The sequence below is a fragment of the Kogia breviceps genome, chromosome 10, assembly GCF_026419965.1.
Source record: "Kogia breviceps isolate mKogBre1 chromosome 10, mKogBre1 haplotype 1, whole genome shotgun sequence".
NCBI classification, from domain to species: domain Eukaryota; kingdom Metazoa; phylum Chordata; class Mammalia; order Artiodactyla; family Physeteridae; genus Kogia; species Kogia breviceps.
The window spans coordinates 1,814,307-1,833,723 of record NC_081319.1 but is presented as its reverse complement, the minus strand read 5'-3'; the positions used below and the strand labels follow the sequence as shown (position 1 = coordinate 1,833,723).

The 19,417-nt window shown below is 62.5% G+C and overlaps 1 protein-coding gene across 4 annotated transcripts in view; it reads right to left on the bottom strand.

Annotated features, from left to right (window-relative positions):
* The window catches only part of EEFSEC (eukaryotic elongation factor, selenocysteine-tRNA specific), a 223,154-nt gene that overhangs the window by 100,535 nt on the left and 103,202 nt on the right, over positions 1–19,417 (bottom strand). For all 4 annotated transcript variants that reach the window (XR_010842431.1, XM_059076708.2, XM_067043321.1 and 1 more), the window contains exon 5: positions 1,059–1,715. Coding sequence is in view for 3 of the 4 variants with exons in the window: in XM_059076708.2 (XP_058932691.1) it covers positions 1,059–1,715 (657 nt within the window). In the remaining variant the exon portion in view is untranslated. The remainder of the gene's footprint in view (positions 1–1,058; positions 1,716–19,417) is intronic.

Genomic DNA, 19,417 nt, shown 5'->3' with positions numbered 1-19,417 from the left:
GCATGCGGGCTTCAGTAGTAGTGGCTCGCGGGCTCAGCAGTTGTGGCACGTGGGTTCAGTAGTTGTGGCTCGCGGGCGTAGTCGCTCCACGGCGTGTGGGATCTTCCCGGACCAGGGCTCGGACCCGTGTCCCCTGCACTGGCAGGCGGATTCTTAACCACTGCGCCACCAGGGAAGTCCCACGCCCATGTGATTTTTACAAATGAGGAAACAGGGGCCCAGAGAGTAAACTTAGCGGAGGGCAGCCGTGTGCACCAGCTCCAGGGTGTGCACAAGGCAACACAGGAGCCCTGGCTCCGCCGGCTGGGCCGCAGGGCTATATGCCCGAGCCCATGGGGCTGAGGATCCTGCATATGGACCTGCGAGTGGGTAAGGAAGGGCGTCTTCTCATCTCCCCACAGGGCTGGAGCGGAAGGGGTGCAGGGCCTGAGCAGCCAGGGAGGATCCTGAGAAGGGAGGGGTGGGGTGGGAGGGGAACACGCGGGGGCCCGGGGTCGGGGGTGAGACCGGAGGGCGTGAGTGACGGGAACCCCGGCACGCCCACCGTCAGGCCCTGGACACCTCCTCCTGTCACCCGGCACCCGCGCGGACTCAGGGCTGGACGAGGAGGGGTGACCCTCCTCTGCCGCGTGAGGCACAGAACCTCACGGCCTGCCGAGAACCTCAGGGCAGACCCCCCACGAACCTGAGCTCCCTGGCACGGGGGTCCCAGCACTGCTGCTCTGAGTCAGTGGAACCCGGTCGAGGCCCAGGACCACCCACTGCCATCCCGGACCCCCACGAGCACACGCCGCAGGGACAGTGAGGCCTGCGTGTCTGCCCACCCATCCACCCCGCGGCCCGGTAGGCATGGGCTCCCATGCAGGGCTGCAGGCGCAGGTGACGGGGGTTGGGGGCCGCCCAGGGAACCACCTGCACTGACCAGGCGGGCCAGGCGGGTTCCTGGGCCCCGCCTGCGTGTCAGCCTGGCTCCAACTGGCGGAGAGGATGCAGGCCACTCCCGCCTGGCTCCCTGTCTGGAGGGGCGGTGGGCAGGGGGGAGGGGGAAGGCCGCTTACCCGCTCCACGACGCCGTGCTTGTGCTTCAGCTTGTACACGCGAAGCCCGGGCAGGGCGCTCTCGGCGTAGTTCTTGTCCTCCAGCCCGTGGAGCAGGACGCCGTGGAAGGCCAGCCGGCACGTGTTGGCGTGGATGTCTGCGTCCAGCCTGGAGCCGATCACCAGGCACAGCCGCGGGCAGGTGACGGGCTTCTCGAATTCCACGAGGGCCCACTGCTGCCGGGGGCAGCGGCCCTCGGAGGCCTGGCCCGCCCTCCGGTCGGCCTCACCGCCGTCCGTCTCGGCCGGCCCCGAGCCCGGGCACAGGTACTGCTCCTGGAAGAGGTACTCCTGGGAGAAGTCGAAGGAGTCCAGCACGGGCTCCCGGTCGAAGCCGTCGGGGGCGGGGCTGAAGAACATCACCCGGCCCATGACCGTCTCGTGGCCCACGGTGATGTGGAACTTGGCCTTGGTCTGCAGGCACCCCCGGAAATACGGGATCTTCTCCACGGAGATGATGGCCGCGTGGACCGTGTGCAGGGACTCGGGGGCGCACACCAGGCCGCGCTCCAGCAGCCTGGGGTCGAACTGGGTGACGCAGATGCCCAGCCGGTCCCCCTGCACGGCAGAGGTGACGGGTGTGTGGAACATCTGCATGGACTTCACCTTCCTCACCACCTGGTCGGGAGCAAGAGAGGGAGCTCTGAGGCCGAGCCTCAAGGCTGGGGGGCCCCAGGCCGAGAAGCCCCCGTCCCGGCGCCGCCAACGCTCACCGGCACCGGGTCGGGTGCCCCTTGCGCGGAGCAGGCTCCACCCTGCAAACGCGGCGCCAGGTTCACGGGGCACCCAGGCCGGGACGCAGGCAGCGGTTACTGCAGCCCATCCAGCACCGCCGGGGTCCCTCTCCTCCTGCTCCACCCCCAGGCCCCACGCCACGCTTTCTTCCCCAGCCCTCTGTTGAGGTTTGCTTCCCTGCCGGCCCCACGCCTGCCTGGAAAGCCCAGGACAAAGAGCCCTGCTCCGGAAAGTCCGCCCAGACCCCCGTGGGCAGGACTTGCTGTCTCTCCTCAGCGCTGCCCCGGCCCCTCCTGACCCACCCCACCTGCTGCGCTGTCACGGCCTGCTCTGGGCCTGCCCGCTGCCAGCCGGCGGGCTTCTCCCGGGCAGAGTGGCTCTTCATTCACCAGACACACGGTCCCCTGGGGCTGCTGTATGCCAGGCGCTGTTCCGCGAGTGGGACAGAGCCAGCTACGTTTTCAAAGAGCTTTAGCGTCCAGAAACAGCAACAACGTTACAAATATATTAATATGAACAAAATTTATATTAACATAAATAAAACCGATACATAACAGTTCTGTGTATAGATACATGTAACTAATGCCACCATAATCTGTAAACTGTTTATGAGACGCTCCGGAGGAAACATCACATGGTGACGCTGGAGGCGGCCTGGGGGTGGGGAGAGTCGGGCTGTCTGCCGTCAGAGGTCAGGGAGACCTCTGCGGAGGCCATGTCTGAGCCGAGACCCCATCGTAAGAACCGGCTGTGCGGAGGCCAGAGAAAGTCCACTCTAAATGGGGGGACCCGCAGGTGCACAGGCGCGGGTGGGGGGAGGCCCTGCAGTGGGGGTGCAGGCCGGACGTCACCAGGAGCGATGGCAAAGGAGCGCCCGATCTGTTTCCAAACCGTCACACCGACCAACACGCCGGCACATTTCTGCACCCACGGTTGCTGAATCAGGAACAGACACAGAAAAGGCCCCAACAAACGTTCACAAAACGAACAAACGTCTACACCAAGATCCACGTCGCAGTGATAAGATCAAACCTGTGCCGGGACCTCTGGTTAGCGCAGCAGAGAAACGTGAAATCGATTTCAGAAAACGCGCCATCAAAAATCATCACACCGAAGACACCTCTGACCTTCAGGTCGCGAGCACCCCGTCTACGAAGTCGGGTGTGCGGAGCCCCCGTTTTCTCTCCATAAAGGGGGTGCTGTGCTGACGTGGGCCGCAGGAGCCCGGTCCTTTCCTGGAGAGCCTGATACTTAAGTGTTTGTTTAGAGACCGTTAACGAGCTAACCAGGAGGTCAGGGGGCAGAGAAAGTGAGAAGCACAGTGTCAAAAGCCACAGCCAAGATCAATCAAAGAGAAACATAAAACATCTCTGAAACGGTCTGTCAGGGCGACGGGAAACTAAGGTTTCCAGGAGTGCACGTCAGAGGAACCGGAGAATGGTACCTTACACGGAGCGTCTGCCCAGCGAGGCAGGACCCAGTCAGGCCTCCTCCGCCGGAGCCGGGAGCCGTCCCCAGGCCCTCAAGCCCGGAGGCCCTGCAGGCCAGCTCCCTACCGCGTCTGATGAAGTAACTCCTCGGCACGAGCCTAGCCCTGGTGGGTTCCCATCGCCTACAGCGTGACTTTCAAGCCTCGTGGGTGGAAATGCCGTGATGAGGAAGACCCTCTGACCAACTGAAATTCCACGGGGGGTCAGTGCCCCCACCCAGGGCACCCCCTCTGCTGCCCCACCGGGACCCCTGCTGGCCTGGCTCCCCCGAGAGTGCGAGCGGCCTTCCCTGGAACCTCCCACCCCATGGCCCACTCGACAGGCCCCGGCCTGGACATCTTCCCCGCAGGCACGCCTCTGAGCTTTGCCCCCGAGGCTCCTCTCCCTGGGACGACCTCCGCCTGGCAAATTCCTGCCCATCCCTAAACCCCAGCTCCCAAGGCTCCCCCCCCCGCCCCGCCCACTCTGGACAGAGCTGCTTGTTCTCCTCAGCCGACTCCGAACCTGACTTTCTCTGTGGCCACCGCTGGCTGACGGCTCGGTCAGCCCCTGCCCCCGTGCATTTACTGACTTAAATTACAATATAAACCAAAACATTAGCCTCAACGCCTGTCTCCCCACGTGCTCCTCCCCCAGCCAGAGGGAACTGCTCTCTCGAATTTGGCGTGTCACATGCCTTTTCTTCTGAGTGATACGTGTCTATAATGGTGTAGAGATTTACCACACATGCAGTGCATGTGTCTAATCGGTAATTTGCTTTGTGTCGTGAGATCCTGAACTTGGAGGTGGTGCCCGTGCTGCCCGCACCTGCGGCTTACCTGTCGTGACGCCGTGCATCTCACGGTGCACGCAGGCCCCCATCCAGTCTCCCTTCCACGAGCCCCTGGGGGGTCTCCGGTTTCCTGCTGGGTGTGGTGTGACGGGTCCCCTCCTATGCAGGGGTCCTGCGGGTGCCGGTGTGGGGACAGGGCTGCGGGACCCAGGCCCGGACGAGAGCCGCTGGGTCACAGGCGAGTGAGCGCTCGCCTCCGCCAGGTAAATTGAGCTCCAGGGCACATGCGCCCAGGGGACACACGTCTTCTCCACCGTTCGGCACCGTCTGACTTCCTCATTTCTGCCCATCGGATGTGTCTGTCTCCCTCCTGGACCCCGAAGACAGGGCCACGCTCCACCTGCCGCGGCAGCCCCGGCGCCCGGCACGGACGGCTGCTGACAGAGCCGGCCCTCGGCAGCCCCTCAGGAGGGAGAAGGGATGCGCCCCTCATGGCGAGAGCCCAGCTGGCGGAGCGCGAGCGCGGAGTCCAGACCCGCGGGGGCCGGAGCGGGGGCCGGAGCGGGGCCCGCGCGTTCACGAGCTTCCCCCGAGGGTGGCCGGGGCCCCGTGACACCTGACGGTCCCCCCGGCCCCCCAGGCCTCGGCTCAAGCAGGCGCTAGTCAAAGCAGGTTCTCTTCCCCACGGAGCTCACGTTCTTAGGACTGAAGTAGTAAAGATGCCCTAAGAGGGCGCCGTGAAGAGCAGCGAGACAAATAACTGTGCAAATCAAGATTTTAGGGCCCAGACAGGAAGTGGTGAAACAGATCAAGACGGGGGCGGGCAGCGGGGCAGCACGCCGTCGGCCGCCAAGCGCCCCGGGATCCACATCAGGAACACAAGACCCCACCGAGGACGCGAACAAGGAGACGTGGCCCTTTTCACCAGCTCAGAGGTGGGAAAAACAGCCTCTCCTGTCATTTTCTAGGCAACTTTGAGAGACGCTCCTGCTCAACTCACTCACCAAATCCTCACTAAGACCCACGTGGAGGGGCTGAGGTGCCATCCACGCACCCACGCACCACGTGTCACCCAGTTTCCCTCAAGCTCCGGCCCAGGCCCTGGAACGGCCCGGGGACGGCGGACACAGCTTTGACCTTATGGAACTGACTGCTTGCAGGCGGGGGGGACGTTAATTAAACCATCAGCTAATAAAGGCAGAATGCTAAGACCACGGGGAGGTGCTGTGAGGGGGACTAACTGGGGACCTAATGACTCCTGAGTGGTCAGGGAGGGCTTCCCTGAGGAGGTGGCACTGAAGCTGAGACCAGAAGGAGGAGAAGGGACCACCCGCAGGGGCTCCAGGCAGGGGAAGAGCGGAGCGGGCCTGAGGCCCCAAGGCGGGCAGGAAAAGAGGTGGCCAGGGGAGCGGGGCCGGCGCCTGCGCCACGAGAAGGACCAGAGACGTCCCGGCGGCGGGGGCCCGGGGCTGAGCAGGGGGAGGACGCGCTCCAGTGGTCACTTCACAAGGTCACTTGGCTGCGTGGCGCGGGGGCGGGGGGCCAGGGGACAGGAAAGGAAGGCGGGAAGCCAGCAAGGAGGATGCTCGGGTTCTTTCTGCAGCAGCAGCAGGATGGGGGGCGGAGGCGGGGGTGACGGACCGTCCAGCATCCAGCCTGAGGGCAGCCGGGAGCTCAGAGGGCGGGAGGCGCCGGGAGAGGCACGAGGGGAGGGCAGGCTGCCTTCCTGGACTGCCCTGCAGCCCCGTCCCCCTCGGGAGCGCCACTTCCGTGTTCCCTGATCCTGCGTGACCCTCGTCGCCGTGCCCGTCGTCAGGAGACCCAGGAGGCTTTAGCTCCCGCACAGGCCCAGCACCCGGGCCCCCCCACCGCCGGCGCCCCCCGACCGTGAGGGGCGTCGTGCCCTGCGCCCTCCCTGCCTTCCAGCTCGCTCTGTAGAAGCTCACGTCCACGCTCTGACTGGGCCTCACGGTCGGTCCCTGCCGCTGCCCTGGTTTTCTTTGCTACGACCGCTCCGCCCCCACCCACGTCAGGTCAGTCACACGGCCCTTCCTGCTCCCCAGACACGCCAGGCTCCTACCCCAGGGCCTTTGCACTTGCCAGGGCCTCTGGCCAGGACGCTCTTCCCCCAGAGAGCCACATTTCTCATTCCCTCATTTCCTTCCTGTCTCTGCTCAAATGTTTCTCCATCCTTCACGCCCCCACCCTGCAACCCAGTAAGAGACAGGCCCGCCGCCCCCACGCCTCTGCCTTCTTTTGCTTCCTTCCTTTTATTCACGGCGCTCTCCACCCCCGACACATCACGTATCTGCTCGCTGACTGTCTCTCCCGCATGGGATGTGGCCTCCACGAGGCAGGGGCTTCGTTTTTTTCCGTTTTTCCCATTCACATCTCTAGTGCCCAGCACAGCGCCTGACACATAGGAGACCTCAGCACACACGTGTGGTGTAAACGGGTGCAGCAGCGTCCCTGCCCCAGGGAGCTCCAGTCCTGGCCTGGGACCTACACATCCTCAGAGGCCTGTGGGGCTCCAGAGCTGCGTGGGAGGGCGAGACTGGCCCCGAGGCTGGATGGGCGGTTAGAGGTTCCAGGCCACACCCAGGGTGAGGAGCCTCCCAAGCAGGGGAGGAGCAAGGCTGAGGCTCGCCAACAGTGAGGACAGAGAAGGCGGGTGGCGGGGGGAGGGATGCCGTCGAGGGGGACAGGAAGGCCTTCTGCTCGGGATCAGCAGGCTGGCCGCCTGAGCTCAGCTCCCACGAGGGCTGGCTGCCTGCAGGGCCTCTTCCCGTCCCCCCGGCACCAGGCACTTCTGCGGAGGGAGGACGGGCCCAAGGAAGAAGGAAAACATCAAGCAAGCAAACAATTTTTCAAACTCAGGCTCACGCTTGCTAAGCCGTTTGGCCCTGTGTCTGATTAACAAAGAAGTCTTACCATCCTCTGGGTCGGTTATTCTTCATTATAAACCCAACGGGGTAGGTCAATATTTTTACATTCAATTTTACGGATGAAGAAGGAGGTTTTCGATGTCTCCAAGGTCACAAAGCAAACGGGCCGAGACTTGGGACGGTAAGCGCCGGGACGGCGGGGCGGGCCTGACATCCCAGCCTGTCTCCCGACCACCCGAGCAGCTGAGCAGGAAGCGCACTGCCCTGCAGAGCTGGGCAGAGCCAGGGCCCGCGGGGTGGATGCCCCCCGCACCACCGGCGCGAACCCACAAAGGCGGCTCCAGGGAAGGAGCCGGGGAGTCAGGGCCGCCTCTAGAGCCGGCAGGGCAGAGGCAGGGCGCCCAGCCCCTCTCTCCTGCCCTGGCCAGGCGCAGTGGACAGTTCCAGACCTGACTTCTCAGCTGCTCCGCCCCCTCCGGCCACCCCTGGCGTCTGTCTCTGGGTGGCAGGGCCCCAGCACGGGACAGGCCCTCCGTGGAGGTCTGTGACGGACCCGGTGGGACAGCAGACCAATGCCCCATCTGCCCCCAGGCCTGACGCACGTCTTCTGAGCATCTGCACTGCGGTTTCCAGCGTCTGGAGCACTCGGCAGGACGCCGGGCTCACGGTGACCGGCGATCTTTCCGAGGCCACTGAACACCGGCCCGGAAGTGACCCGGGGTGGGGTTCACCAGGGGTTCGTCTCTGCTCTCCAGAGCAGCGTCCGTGGAAGAGCAGGCACCCAGCCACGGGACGCAGACCTCACGGTTTCCCCACCGGCCGGCACAGAAGGCAGAGGAGAGACACATCTGCTGAATGCTCACCAAGTGATGAGCTGGTCCTTACCGTTCGCCCAACAACTGCCCAGGTGCTAACAGTGACCGCATCTGACAGACCACGGGACTGAGGCCCAGGGGGTAAGGCACGTGCCCACCGCATCCGGATCTGCCCAGCCTGAAAGCCCCTATTCTTACGCCGTATCACACGCATCGACGCCACCACGGCGTGCACGGTACACTCCACCCCCCGAGTGAGCTCTCTGGCAGCGTCCCTCTGTCGGGTGAGAAATGGGTGGGCCGACACCACTGCAGCCTCCTGCAAAGGAACAGCAGGTCTGGGGCCCCCTGACATCCTCCAGCATCAACAGACGCTGCAAAGAAGGGGACTTAGCAGTCTTTCCGATGTGCAGAGATTTCTGTAATAATGGTACTGGCTGTAATGAGATTGGACCCCATTATCCGTTTTCGTTCCATTAATGAGCCTGGAAGCTCCTGGCTGTGCCAACGGCGAGGGTCGAGGCCTCGCAACTTCATCATTACTTAATAAAATGTAAATTGGAGAGGAAAAGAAACACACAAGGTTGACACTAATAAGCTTACACCAGGATCAGTTACTTCAATTCAAAGAGGTTCAGACCGGAGGGAAAAATGAAATAAGCTTTTAAAGATCCGTCTAGGTTTGGCTCCATCAGACCTAACCAATTTGGTTTAATAAGGCTTCAATTTGGCTGCTCTTATTTCTCCCTCTTCTTTGAGCTGGGCCGGGTACAGATAAGACTTCCCCCGCCTAATGCGTTAATTGCATCTTGCACAAAAAAGCCAAACTCGGGGCGAAAGCGGCGTGGGCTGTGGAGGCTGCAGGAGTGGGCAGTAGATGGGCCCTGGGGACTCAGTTCCCACCCGCTTACTTTTTTAGAGAAATGACAGCCATTCAGAAAGGTACAGGGAGTCGGGTGATGGAGTAACTACCTGTGTTCCCACCGCCGGCACCGACCTCTATGAGTCTGTCACCTGTACTTTGTCTTGATGTCCAGTTGAAGGCCCCAGTCCTGTCCCCGGCCTCAGCTCCCCTGGAGCAATCACCTTCAGGAAGTCCTCACGTGTCCCACTGTATACATTTACAGCCACGTGTGCGCCCTGCATAGTACTGATGGTTATTTTATACAACGGTGCCCTATTGCTGTTTAATTCAAATACTTGTCTTCTTCCTCTGTGTTGTGGTTTTGACAGCTATTCACACTGGGAGACATATCTGTATACAGATCGATCTCTGTATATTCATCTGTATGTTTACGTAGACACCGATCTATCTATTCGTACAAGGTTATTCCTTCTGACTGCTGCATAGCACCTCTTTACACGAAAATGCCACCTTTTATTTATCTGCGCCCTGACCGAGGGACACGTGGGCCGCCGCGAACGAGGCTGCGGTGGCCATTCGTGTAGCGTCAGCCCACGCGAGCACACAGAGTGTCCGTGAGCAGGTACCGGGGCAGAGAACTGTGCTGAGGGGAGCACAGCTTCCGTTTCCCTAGCTCCTCCCAGCTGGCAGCCCACAGCCTCCAGCAGTGCTGGGAGAGGCCTCCTCGCAGACGCCACCGGCACGGCACCGGTACTGCGGCCTCCGTAACTGCTGCCCAGCTGTCAGATCACTAGCACGGCAGCTCCTCGGGGTCCCTGCGGCCGCCGCTTCACCCCAAGGCAAAGTGGCGATAGCGCCTCCGCACAGTGACCCCGCCAGGCCCAGTGGCTTCCAGGGCGTGCTCCCAGGGAGGGTGACACACCGCAGGAGGTCAGGCCAGCCCCCTCTCTGTCCTGGCTCTGCTCCTGGGCCCACTGCCCCCTGGGCACCAGCGCCGGGAACTGGGCCCTAGCGGCACGGGCCACTCTCCTCCCGCCCGGCCTTGTGTTGGGGGATGGTGCTGGCTGCTCAGAGGTGGGCTCTGTTCCACGCAAACATCCCACTGGGACCTAACTAAAGCCAACTACTCCCTGGGGAGGAGGAGAGCCGAGGAGACCTTCCTCTCCGGGGTCCTTGCGTAGAAATGAGAAACACCCCCTAAGAAAAGGAGGAGGGTCTTCAGAAGCCTGGAGACCCACAGACCGAGCTCCAGGGTCAGAGGTGGCATGGGGCTCTGCCTGCCTGTGTGTCTATCTCCTCCGGGAGGCCCGCCCTGCCCCACGCGCCCGGCCAGGCTGCGGTCCCAGCGGTCAGTCACCCCTGGGCCCGGCGTGCGCCTTGCCCGCCTCCCCGGTCCCGCCCCCCACCAGTCCAGGCCCCCGCCCAGGGTCCCGGAGCCCCGACAGGGCTCCTGACGGCCCCATCGTCACGGCCGCCACGTGCCTGCGCGTCGGGCTCCCTTCGGGGGGCTCCCGCGCCAGGCGCCAGCAGCCCGCGGGCAGGCTGGGTCCTTCTACCCGCGGCCGGCCCCCCTCGATACTTGCCACGTGGTGGGCAGCGGGGAGGAGGGGCAGGGATTCAGTTTCTAGCACTCGGCCCCTCCCCGGCGAAGGCCCCACCCCTCCACCGCGACCTCACAAACTAACCCTGGTTATTAGCCACCCAGGCCTGCAACAATGAAAACCGTAAAAGTGACAAGGGGCCCGCCAGGAAGCTTCACGTTCCTCCTTCCAGCCACCCTCCGCGCATTTGTCATCCCATAAAACTTTAAATTGAATTACACCGATGCCTGATTCTTCTGTTTTCCATACGACTGGGGCTTCAATTGTTTTTAACGACATGCTTGGGCTTTTTGGGGGGTAAGGAATCCTTGGGAGGTGCGCCAAGGGGGCCCGCTCTGTCCCAGGGCTGAGCCCGGAGAAGCTGGGGCCGGAGCAGCAAACACAAGCACACCTGGGCCTCGGAGAACCCACCGGGCAGCCTGGGCCCCAGGTGGACCGAAGGGGCCGCCGGGCTTTGGCCCTTCCCCGCCGCGCCCCCCCGGGCCCCGCTCCTGGGTGGGCACCGCCACTGCTCGCGCTCTGGGCTTGGGGTGAGTTCTGCAGCGTTTCCGAGCCTCAGCTCTGTCACCAGTAAAGCGGCTCATACCCCTGGCCCAGATGTTGTGGCAATGCAAGCGGCCTGTGCCCACATCTGCAGAGGTGCGGGGAGGGAGCGCAGGCCCTCAGGGGGCGCGGCGGCCCAAGCTCGGCCCCTGGCTCCGGCCTCGTCCTTCAAGGGCTCGCAGCCCATCAGCGGCAAAAATCCCAGAGCGTCTTCCCGCCCCCTGGGCCTCCCTTCTCGCTCAGACTCGCCAAGAGAGCCCCTTGCCCACGTTTCTGCCGGGTCACCCTCCTGGTACAGAGCCCGGGCCACGCCGCCGGTCTTCAGCCCGCGGGGCTCCAGGGGTCCGGCGTCAGCCCTCTGGCGCCCGGCCCAGCGCCCTCCCGCGTCGGTACGGGGCTCTCCCAGCGCTCGCCTGGGCCCGGCGCCCTCCAGCCTCTGCCCCCGCGGGTGCGCCAGGCCGCGCGCCTTCCTGTTCACTTCGCACGTGGGCATTCTTCAAGTCCCGTTTGCAAAGTCTTCACCCGCAGCCCCTCAGCTGGGTTTAACTCAACCCGCTCTTGTAGCACCTGCTCCGAGGCAGGCCTTGCACTCGACCCTGGGAGCATGTGGGGCGGAGATAAGTGCCGCTCAGGACAGCTGCTACGCCGTGAGACAGGGCTCAGGGGGCCAGGAGAGGAGGGGACATCCGAACTGGGTTTAAGGACAATGCCACGCAAACGAGGCCGGGAGAGCATCAGAAAGGAAAGAGCCACTTCTCCTTCTGGGTCCCTCTCCCCCTGCCCTGGGCTTTCCTTCAGGGGAAGCTCCCGGTGTCACAGCGCAGGAAGGAGCCCGAAGACCTTCAGGAAACCTGCATTTTCCACTGGCCCCGGAGCCCAGCTGTCCCGAAAGACGTCAGGAAGTGCTCCCGCCTTTCCTGATGGCGGAGGAGAGCAGGTGCGGGATGCCGCCTGCCGGGAGCACAGAATTTCTTCCACGTCCCACGTTTCAAGATTCACGGAAATTTTCGTGTTCTACACCGTAACAGATCCATGTTTGTTTTAAAATAAAAATCAGGTTTGGAACTAACTGCCCTTTCGAAAACTGACACTGCAGGAAACTGAGCTGCTGGCCCCGGGCTGCCAGGCCCTGGCACGTGGTGGCATTCACCCTGAACCCCTGCCGCAGAAACCTGCATAAGGTCAAGGGCACTCATACCTGCTTCCCACACCCAGGCCAAGCTCTAAAATCCCCAGCCACGAATAACCCCAGCCAGAGCCAGCAAATGAGACGGGCTCGGCTGCGGCACAGGGAAGGCCCTTCGGCTCTGCTGAGCTTGGCCCCTGAGAAGCCACCCTGCAGGGGAGAGCTCCGAGGAGCCAGGTGACCAGAGCGGCTCAAAGGAGGCCTGGCTTCGGCCAGCAGATTTGCCTTCCACACCCAAGAGATCTTTCCAAAGGTACAGGCAAAGCTCGGGGCTGACAGATGTCTTCCTGGAAATCTGGGGAGATTTCTCAAATGTGAATTATTCCTGCGTGTAGGCAACCAACACATCTGCCTGCTGCGTGGGGCTGAGAGGAGCTCTTCCCCAAAAGCTGTGATGAATTTATAAGCTCTGGCCCAGAAAGTAGGCTGAAGTGTCAATATTAATATTATCTGAAAAGTTCAGGAGCTGTAGTCGAGATGAACGAAAATTGCTTTAGACACGTAAGCAAGAACTCTGAATGCGAAAACGTCGAGGGAATAAGCGGCCTCAGCGTGGGCGGGGAGTCAGATGCTCGGAGCTTCCCGTCAAGGCGACAGCTGTAAGGACAGCTGTGGACAAGCAACGGACAGGAGGAGCGGCACAGGCGGAGGTGGAGGCAGGGCGGAAGCGGGGTCCAAGCCCCACTCCGCCAGCTCCAGACCCAAGCCCCCCTCCCACCCCGCGGCCCAGCACCACCTGCCCCGGCTCCAAACCGGCCGCTGAGGTCCGCTCCAGCCTCTGCCCCGCAGCTTGGCCACCGCGCCCTGTCTCGGGAGCCTGCGGTCTGCAGACGCGCTAACGCGCTACCCAACGGCCCAGCCGCCAAGCCAAGCCATCCAGGCGGCTGGGGGCCCGCCACGCGCAACTGACGGGCGGCCTCCTCTTCGCGTCCTCAGGACCCCCACGGCTCTGCCCGCTGACTCCTCAGCCTCAGCTGAGGCTCCACGGCCCTGGGCCACCTTCCAAGACCCTGCCCAGGTTCCCAGGGCCCCTTGCGCCTACTCCGCCACGGTCACCATCATCCCCTCCCCGCCCCCGCCCCCCAGCGCTGACGTGCAGGGAGCACCTACTGTACCCCCCGGGGCAGCGTTCCGACAACGGGCTCACGGACATCAGCTCGAACCCCGCGAAGCCCCTTAGGGGCCCTCCTGCCGTGGCCCCCGCTGTCCAGGGGACCTGACTGGGGCCCAGGGTCACCCAGCTCGGCCGTGGCGGGGCCGGGATGCAGACCCTGCGGGGGGGGGAGCTCTGGGCCAGGCCTCTCTGAGAACACACGGCTCTGATTCTTTGTGTCCTGCCCCCAGGGGAGGGGACCTGGTACATCCTCGGTGGCAAAAACCGCTGAACGAACGTGTGACGGAGGGCAAGGGGGCGCGCCTCCGTGCGGCGCGGCGGTCACAAAGCAGGTCCTGGAGTCAGACTTCCCGGCTCAAATCCCTGGAGTTGTCCTGCGACCCTGGGCAAGGGGCTTAGCCTCGCTCTCTCTCCTCAAATGGAAAACGCCCCTGCCTCACCAGGCAGTTGCGGGGATTACGCTGGGTGATCTGTGTGCAACGGTCTTCATGGCATCAAAAAGCTAGAAGCTGTTCAACAAAGATGAGTGACCCACACGATTACTGCTACTGTTTCATCACCAACAGAAAGGAGACGGGCACCCCGGCTCCCGCGGGGTTACCGCGACAACGGAATGATGAGAGGTGGGGGCGCCCAGCCAGCGCCCGGCATGAGAAAAGCCTTGAAGGCCCAGCTTCCCCAAAGGTGATGGACCAGGGGTTGCAAACTTTTCTGTACAACTCCAGACAGCAACTACTTCAGGCTCTGCAGGCCCTACAGCCTCTGTCGCAACTATTCAACTTCGCTGTCCTAGCGTGAAAGCAGCTGCGGACGTAAAGCTTTGTGTATAAAAACAGCCTGCGGGCAGCAGCTTGCTGGCCCGGCTGAGCTCTGAGGCCCGGCTCCTGTGGGCTGAGCCGCCTGGAACAGAAAGAACAGCCCCGGGGCTGCAGCGGCCAGACACGCCTCGGTCAGATCCATCTGTGCCCGATCCGGGCCGCCAGGCGCCGCGGGTGCCGCCTGAGCCGCCGCCGCGGCAGAGCCCAACGCCCCGCGGAGCAGGCCGCCGTCCACAGGCGTCCCTTGGCGGTCGCCTCTGAGCAGCTTCTCAGCTTGGGCTCACGGCACAGACAAGACCCGGTCCTGCGGCCGGGGGCGGGGGGGGGAGACCGCCGTGCGAGCAGAACAGGGTGTGACCTGCAGGTCCAGTCTCCTCATCTGTGTCCTGGACACAAGAATCACATCACGCCTCGTAAAGCGGAAAGAGGAGAGTGCACGCGCAGGCCCGGGTTGGGTGCTGCAGTGATTAGGATTCCTACCGGTCTCCTAGGAAGCAGAAGCAGAGGGAAATCCACTTGAGATGACTTTCAGAAGCTTAAGGGCATAAGCTTCGTGCAAAGTCTGTTTGGGGTAGAACGGGTAACACACAGGCCAACGTGAGTCATGTTCTATCGCAAATAAAAATCGGCCCATGAATATACATAATCCTCAAGGTAATTCTCCCAATCTCGCGACGGTAATGGAGCCACCCTCGCTCACTGAGGCATGAATATTTACTGTCCTCTGGCTTTACTGCTCTCGATCTGGGTTCAATTTTGCAAATTAAAATGAGGGCTGTGTGGATAGAGAGATTACAGGAGAGCCGCCTGAAGCCCGCTGTCCCCGGAGAGGGAGCCAGGCGGGGGAGCTGCTCCTTCCCGCTGGCCTAGTACTTCTGCCTGCAGCGTCAGGAGCGAGAAAAAATGGGGCGGGGGGTCGCGGGCCGGTCAGGGCCCTGGGAGACACACGGGGCGGCAGCGCGAACAGCACTGAAGGCGGAAGCATGTCTCCAGGTGGCAAAGGTGTGCCGATGCCCGGAGGCCCCTCTTTCAGGTGGCCGAGGGGGTTCCGAGCAGCCCAAACAGCAGGAGCTCCTGGAGCTGGCGCACCTGGGCTCACACCCCGGCCGGGACTTGGAGCCGGGGCGTGTCATTTCACCTCTCTGGGCCTCAGCGTCCTCACCTGCAAAGTGGGGACAAATACTGCCTCCCTCCCAGGCCCGTGAGAGAATCAGGAGCCGGGGAGGCAAGGAGCCTGCAGGGTGGGACACGGGACGGGTCCGCAGCTCCACACGCAACGACCAGGATGGCTTGACGGGGCGGCGATGCCGGCCGAGGGGCGACACAGACCTGCCGAGTGGGAGCGAGTCCCGCTCGGGGCAATCCTGGTGCGGCCTGGCAACCGTCCAGCTGGGCTCGCTAACTGCCTGCGGGGAGGCCAGGGGAGATCCCGACACTCCAGCCAGGTCTTGCTGGTAGAAGCCAGCACCCTTCCGCTGTCCTGGGTGACAGGGCAAGGGGGGCAGGAGACGGAGTGGACGGCGGGGATGAAGGGTGCCGTGACAGGCGGCTCAGGGGACCCTGCCGGCGGCCTGCAAACGTGGGGCACCTGTCTGCCTGTCACAAACCCGGTTCCCTAGAAACCAAAAGCCAGAGATAGAGAGTCACTTAATCTGCCCTCGAGGCTCTAAAAAACCAGCTGGAACACAATCTGTGTGAATTTGGTCCAAAACCCCTTTGCAAGGACAGCGCTACCGCTGCTGGAGCACACGTTATAACTGGCATCAGGCGAGGCCTCCCAGCAGCCCCTGGCTCACGCGGTCCCGTACTGCCGAGGACTGCGCCTCTTGGACTCACACAGACGGGGCTGGGCCAGGACAGCACACCAGACCAGACCCTCCCGCGTGCCCTGCACTCTGCCGGGTCTGAGGAGACCAGGATCCGTCGGACACGACCTCCGCCCCCACCCCCAGAGCTTCCAGCTGCCATACAGTCCGCCCCTTCCTGTGCACCAGGTGGCAAAAGGGCTGCCGCAGGGAGGCGAGGAGGGCGGGGGCTCGAGGAAGCAGCCAGGGCTCCCACTTGGCAGGGACTCGGCTGGGGCGGGAACCCGAACGGGAGGTGGCGTTCGTGCGGGGCCTCGAGGAGGCGAGAGCAGCTCAGGCAGGCGAGCGGCAAAGGCCCGGAGGACCAGGAGGACGCGTGCGGGGCGGGGAGGAGCCTGTGAGCACCGAGGACTGCAGCTGCGGCCAGAGCCCGCGGTGCAGGGCCCGGAGGTCGGGCCAGGGCTGGAGCCTCCCCCTGCCGGCAGGAGGGGCCGTGAGATGCTGCCGCGGGGGCCATGTGCGCCGACCTGCGCCGTCAGCAAGGCCCCCGGGGCAGCCTGGGGGGAGGGAAGGCTGATGGGAGAAAAGACCCGGGGCAAGACGGACCCAGACGTAGCCTCGCTCACCCGCTGCGCCCAGAGCGCCTGAGATGCGGCTGCACACGGCAGGCCCCGCCACTCGGAGTCCGTGGAGCGAATGGAAGAGCCAAACGAGGGTCTAGACTCGGGGAGGCCTGGGTGGGGGGAAAGCACGGGCCACCAGGCCGGGAGCGCGAGGACCCCGGGCCGTGTGTGCAGGGCTTGAGCGGTGCCGGTGGGGCCTGGGACCAAAGGGTTACTTGCTGCGCTTGGAAAACCCTCACCCCCAGCCTGACTAGACGTCTTCTATTTTTCTTTCTGCTTTTTCTTTAAGACCCCAGATGTGTCCCTACACATCAAAAGAGAGCAACTTATAAAGTTAAACTAAATCAAGGGCTTTTGTTCTTAGGCATCGTTGCTGAACTAATTATTCCTGTATGTTGTTTAATGAAATAGTGGTGCCATATATTAAAGCAGTTAACAGGATGAGCACATGAGTTACAAGGAAGGTCGGGGCTGGGATTATAAATTTAACTTTTTCTTAAGAAGAGATGAAACGAACGACCCAACTCCCCGCTGTCGAATGTCATGGAGGGAAAATGATGGCACCGAGAGCGCCGAGGGAGGGCCGGCCGGTTCACGGAGGCTGGCGGCACCGGGCCCGGCCCCGGCTCCCCGCCCTGCTCCTCTGCACCCCGGCTCCGCGCAGGCCCGGGGCTCCCTCCTCATCCCCCACGTCCCTCAGCCCCTGACCTCCAGGACCACGTGATGCCGCACACAGGACGACCGGCCGTGTCGACAGCCATCCAGAAAGCTGCCCACAGCCCTAAAAAGGCGCTCCGGGAGAAGCCGTGCAGCAGCCTCCCCACGGCCAGAAACGTGGGACAGTCCGAGAGTCAGGCCCAGGGGACGGCAGGTGGTGGGGAGCCTCCCTCCCGCGGACCAGAACCCGCCGCACGTCGAGAGGAAACACCGACACAGCGAACGGGTCCATCAGGGAACACACCGTGCTTTTATCCCTGAGCGCGTGCGTGTGTACACGCGTGCACGTGTGCGTGCGTGCATGCACCTCAAAAAGGATGCGCGCGTGCTCTTAATGCCCGTTCTTTCCGGAGAGCAGAATTTCAGGGAGCCTTAACTTTCAGCTTTAGGTGACAGCGTATTAATTGTTCACAAGTATGCATTTCTATTATAACTGAATAAAGCAATACGTAAATACTATTCTTCAAAGGACAGATCCACAAACAAGCGGCGATACCCCTGTGACAGAGACCAGAGCTGAGGGGACCAGAAAGGGCTGTACCCTTCCCGGCAACGCGTGAGGTGCCACAGCAAAGGCGTACTTCAGGATCGCGCGCATCATTGAAATTACTTTAGAACAATTTAAGAAAGAAAACATTTAACGTAAGAATAATGTTATGAAACAACAAAAGACGGGCATCCCTGGTGGCGCAGTGGTTGAGAGTCCGCCTGCCGATGCAGGGGACGTGGGTTTGTGCCCCGGTCCGGGAGGATCCCACGTGCCGCGGAGCGGCTGGGCCCGTGAGCCGTGGCCGCTGAGCCTGCGCGTCCGGAGCCTGTGCTCCGCAACGGGAGAGGCCACAACAGTGAGAGGCCCGCGTACCGCAAAAAAAAAAAAAAAAAAAAAAAAAACAACAAAAGAGCAACTAACCAAGCACTTTGAAAGATATGAGGACATATTTGTGAAACAGCGATGCTAAATGCATCAGAAATAGTGACGTGATATTAAGTAAAAATTAAATAGAGTGATCTCCACTGTACACAAATATATAGCATAGAATTAAGTGAATTAAAGGGAATTCACATAAAAGTGATTGAAGAATTACGGTCAGTTTTTCCCTTTACACTTTTCTGTATTTTTCCCACTAGGTATACACTCCTTTTATAATCAGAAATAAAGATGTCGTCAACAGAGAAGAAGAAAAGATTCCAAAGAAGTGCGTCCAAGTCAGGGCCTCCAGTCCCGAGGCCCGGGCGGTGCAGGAGAGGGCTGGGCCTCGGGCTGGAGGCACCGGCTGGCCAGGGTGGCACTGCAGCCCCAGCTGAGTGCACGGCTTCCAGAGATGGAGCCGCGCCCTCCCGCCAGCAGCACCGCAGGGACCCGGGGCCGAGGAGGACCTCTGTCAGGCGAGGCCCGCGGCCCCTCTGCCGTCGGGAGCGCGTCCTGCCCTCTGGCCACAAGGAGCAGAGGCTCAGCTGAGCTCGGCCCGTGGCCTGGCTCTGCTGGCTCTGACCTGCCAGCTCCGCGCCCCCGAGCACGGGCCCATCTCCTGAGTGTATTCAGGATGAGCGTCCGCCGCCAGGATGGCAGCAAGCGTAAGCGCTGTCCCGACTGGCAGGCCCCGGCACAGGGCGCAGGTAATAATAGCAGGGACGCACCGCCAAGCAGGGAGCAGGGACCACCGCCCGCTCTGTGCAGAGCGTCCCCCCCCCCCAGGCACCCATGCATCCCCGCAGCGCGGGGCGGCTCCCACCATCACCCCACTTTCCAGCTGAGGAAAACGAGTCCCATTGACGTAAGTACCCCCGCCCCCCCAAGTCCCACAGCTGGCAGGCGGTAGCATTCTACCCAGAATCTACGGCGCACCAGGTCCCTGATCAGTTCGGTCTCCCTGCAGCAACGCCGTGACGGGGAAGTGACGCACGGACAAGGGGGCGAGACCCACAAGGCCGCGTGACTTGACCGAGCCCGATTTCAACCAAGAGCCCCCCCCCAGAGTCCAAACGAACGCTCACCCCAAACCGGGCCACCTTCCCGGGGGACTCCCTCTTTGCAGAAGGGGTTAGAATTCCCCAGCAAACACGGTGGGCAGGAAAACTGTCTCTGAGTGTTCTTTACAGCTAAATGGTTAGGGGAGAAGAGAAGGAAAGGGAAGGGAACCACGCCCCCCCCCAAACCCCCCTGGCCCAGAGCTCTTGCTGTGTCCTGTGACCAGAAGGCCGCGAGCCGCAGCCTCCCGCCCAGCCACGGCTGCACCTCGAGGAGAAGTGGGGACCGCAGTGAGCTCTGCCCCAGGGATGGCGGCCCAGCTGTCTCTCAACTGCTCCTCATTAGCCGACATTCCAGTTTTCAGCAAGCAAGGACGCCCCGT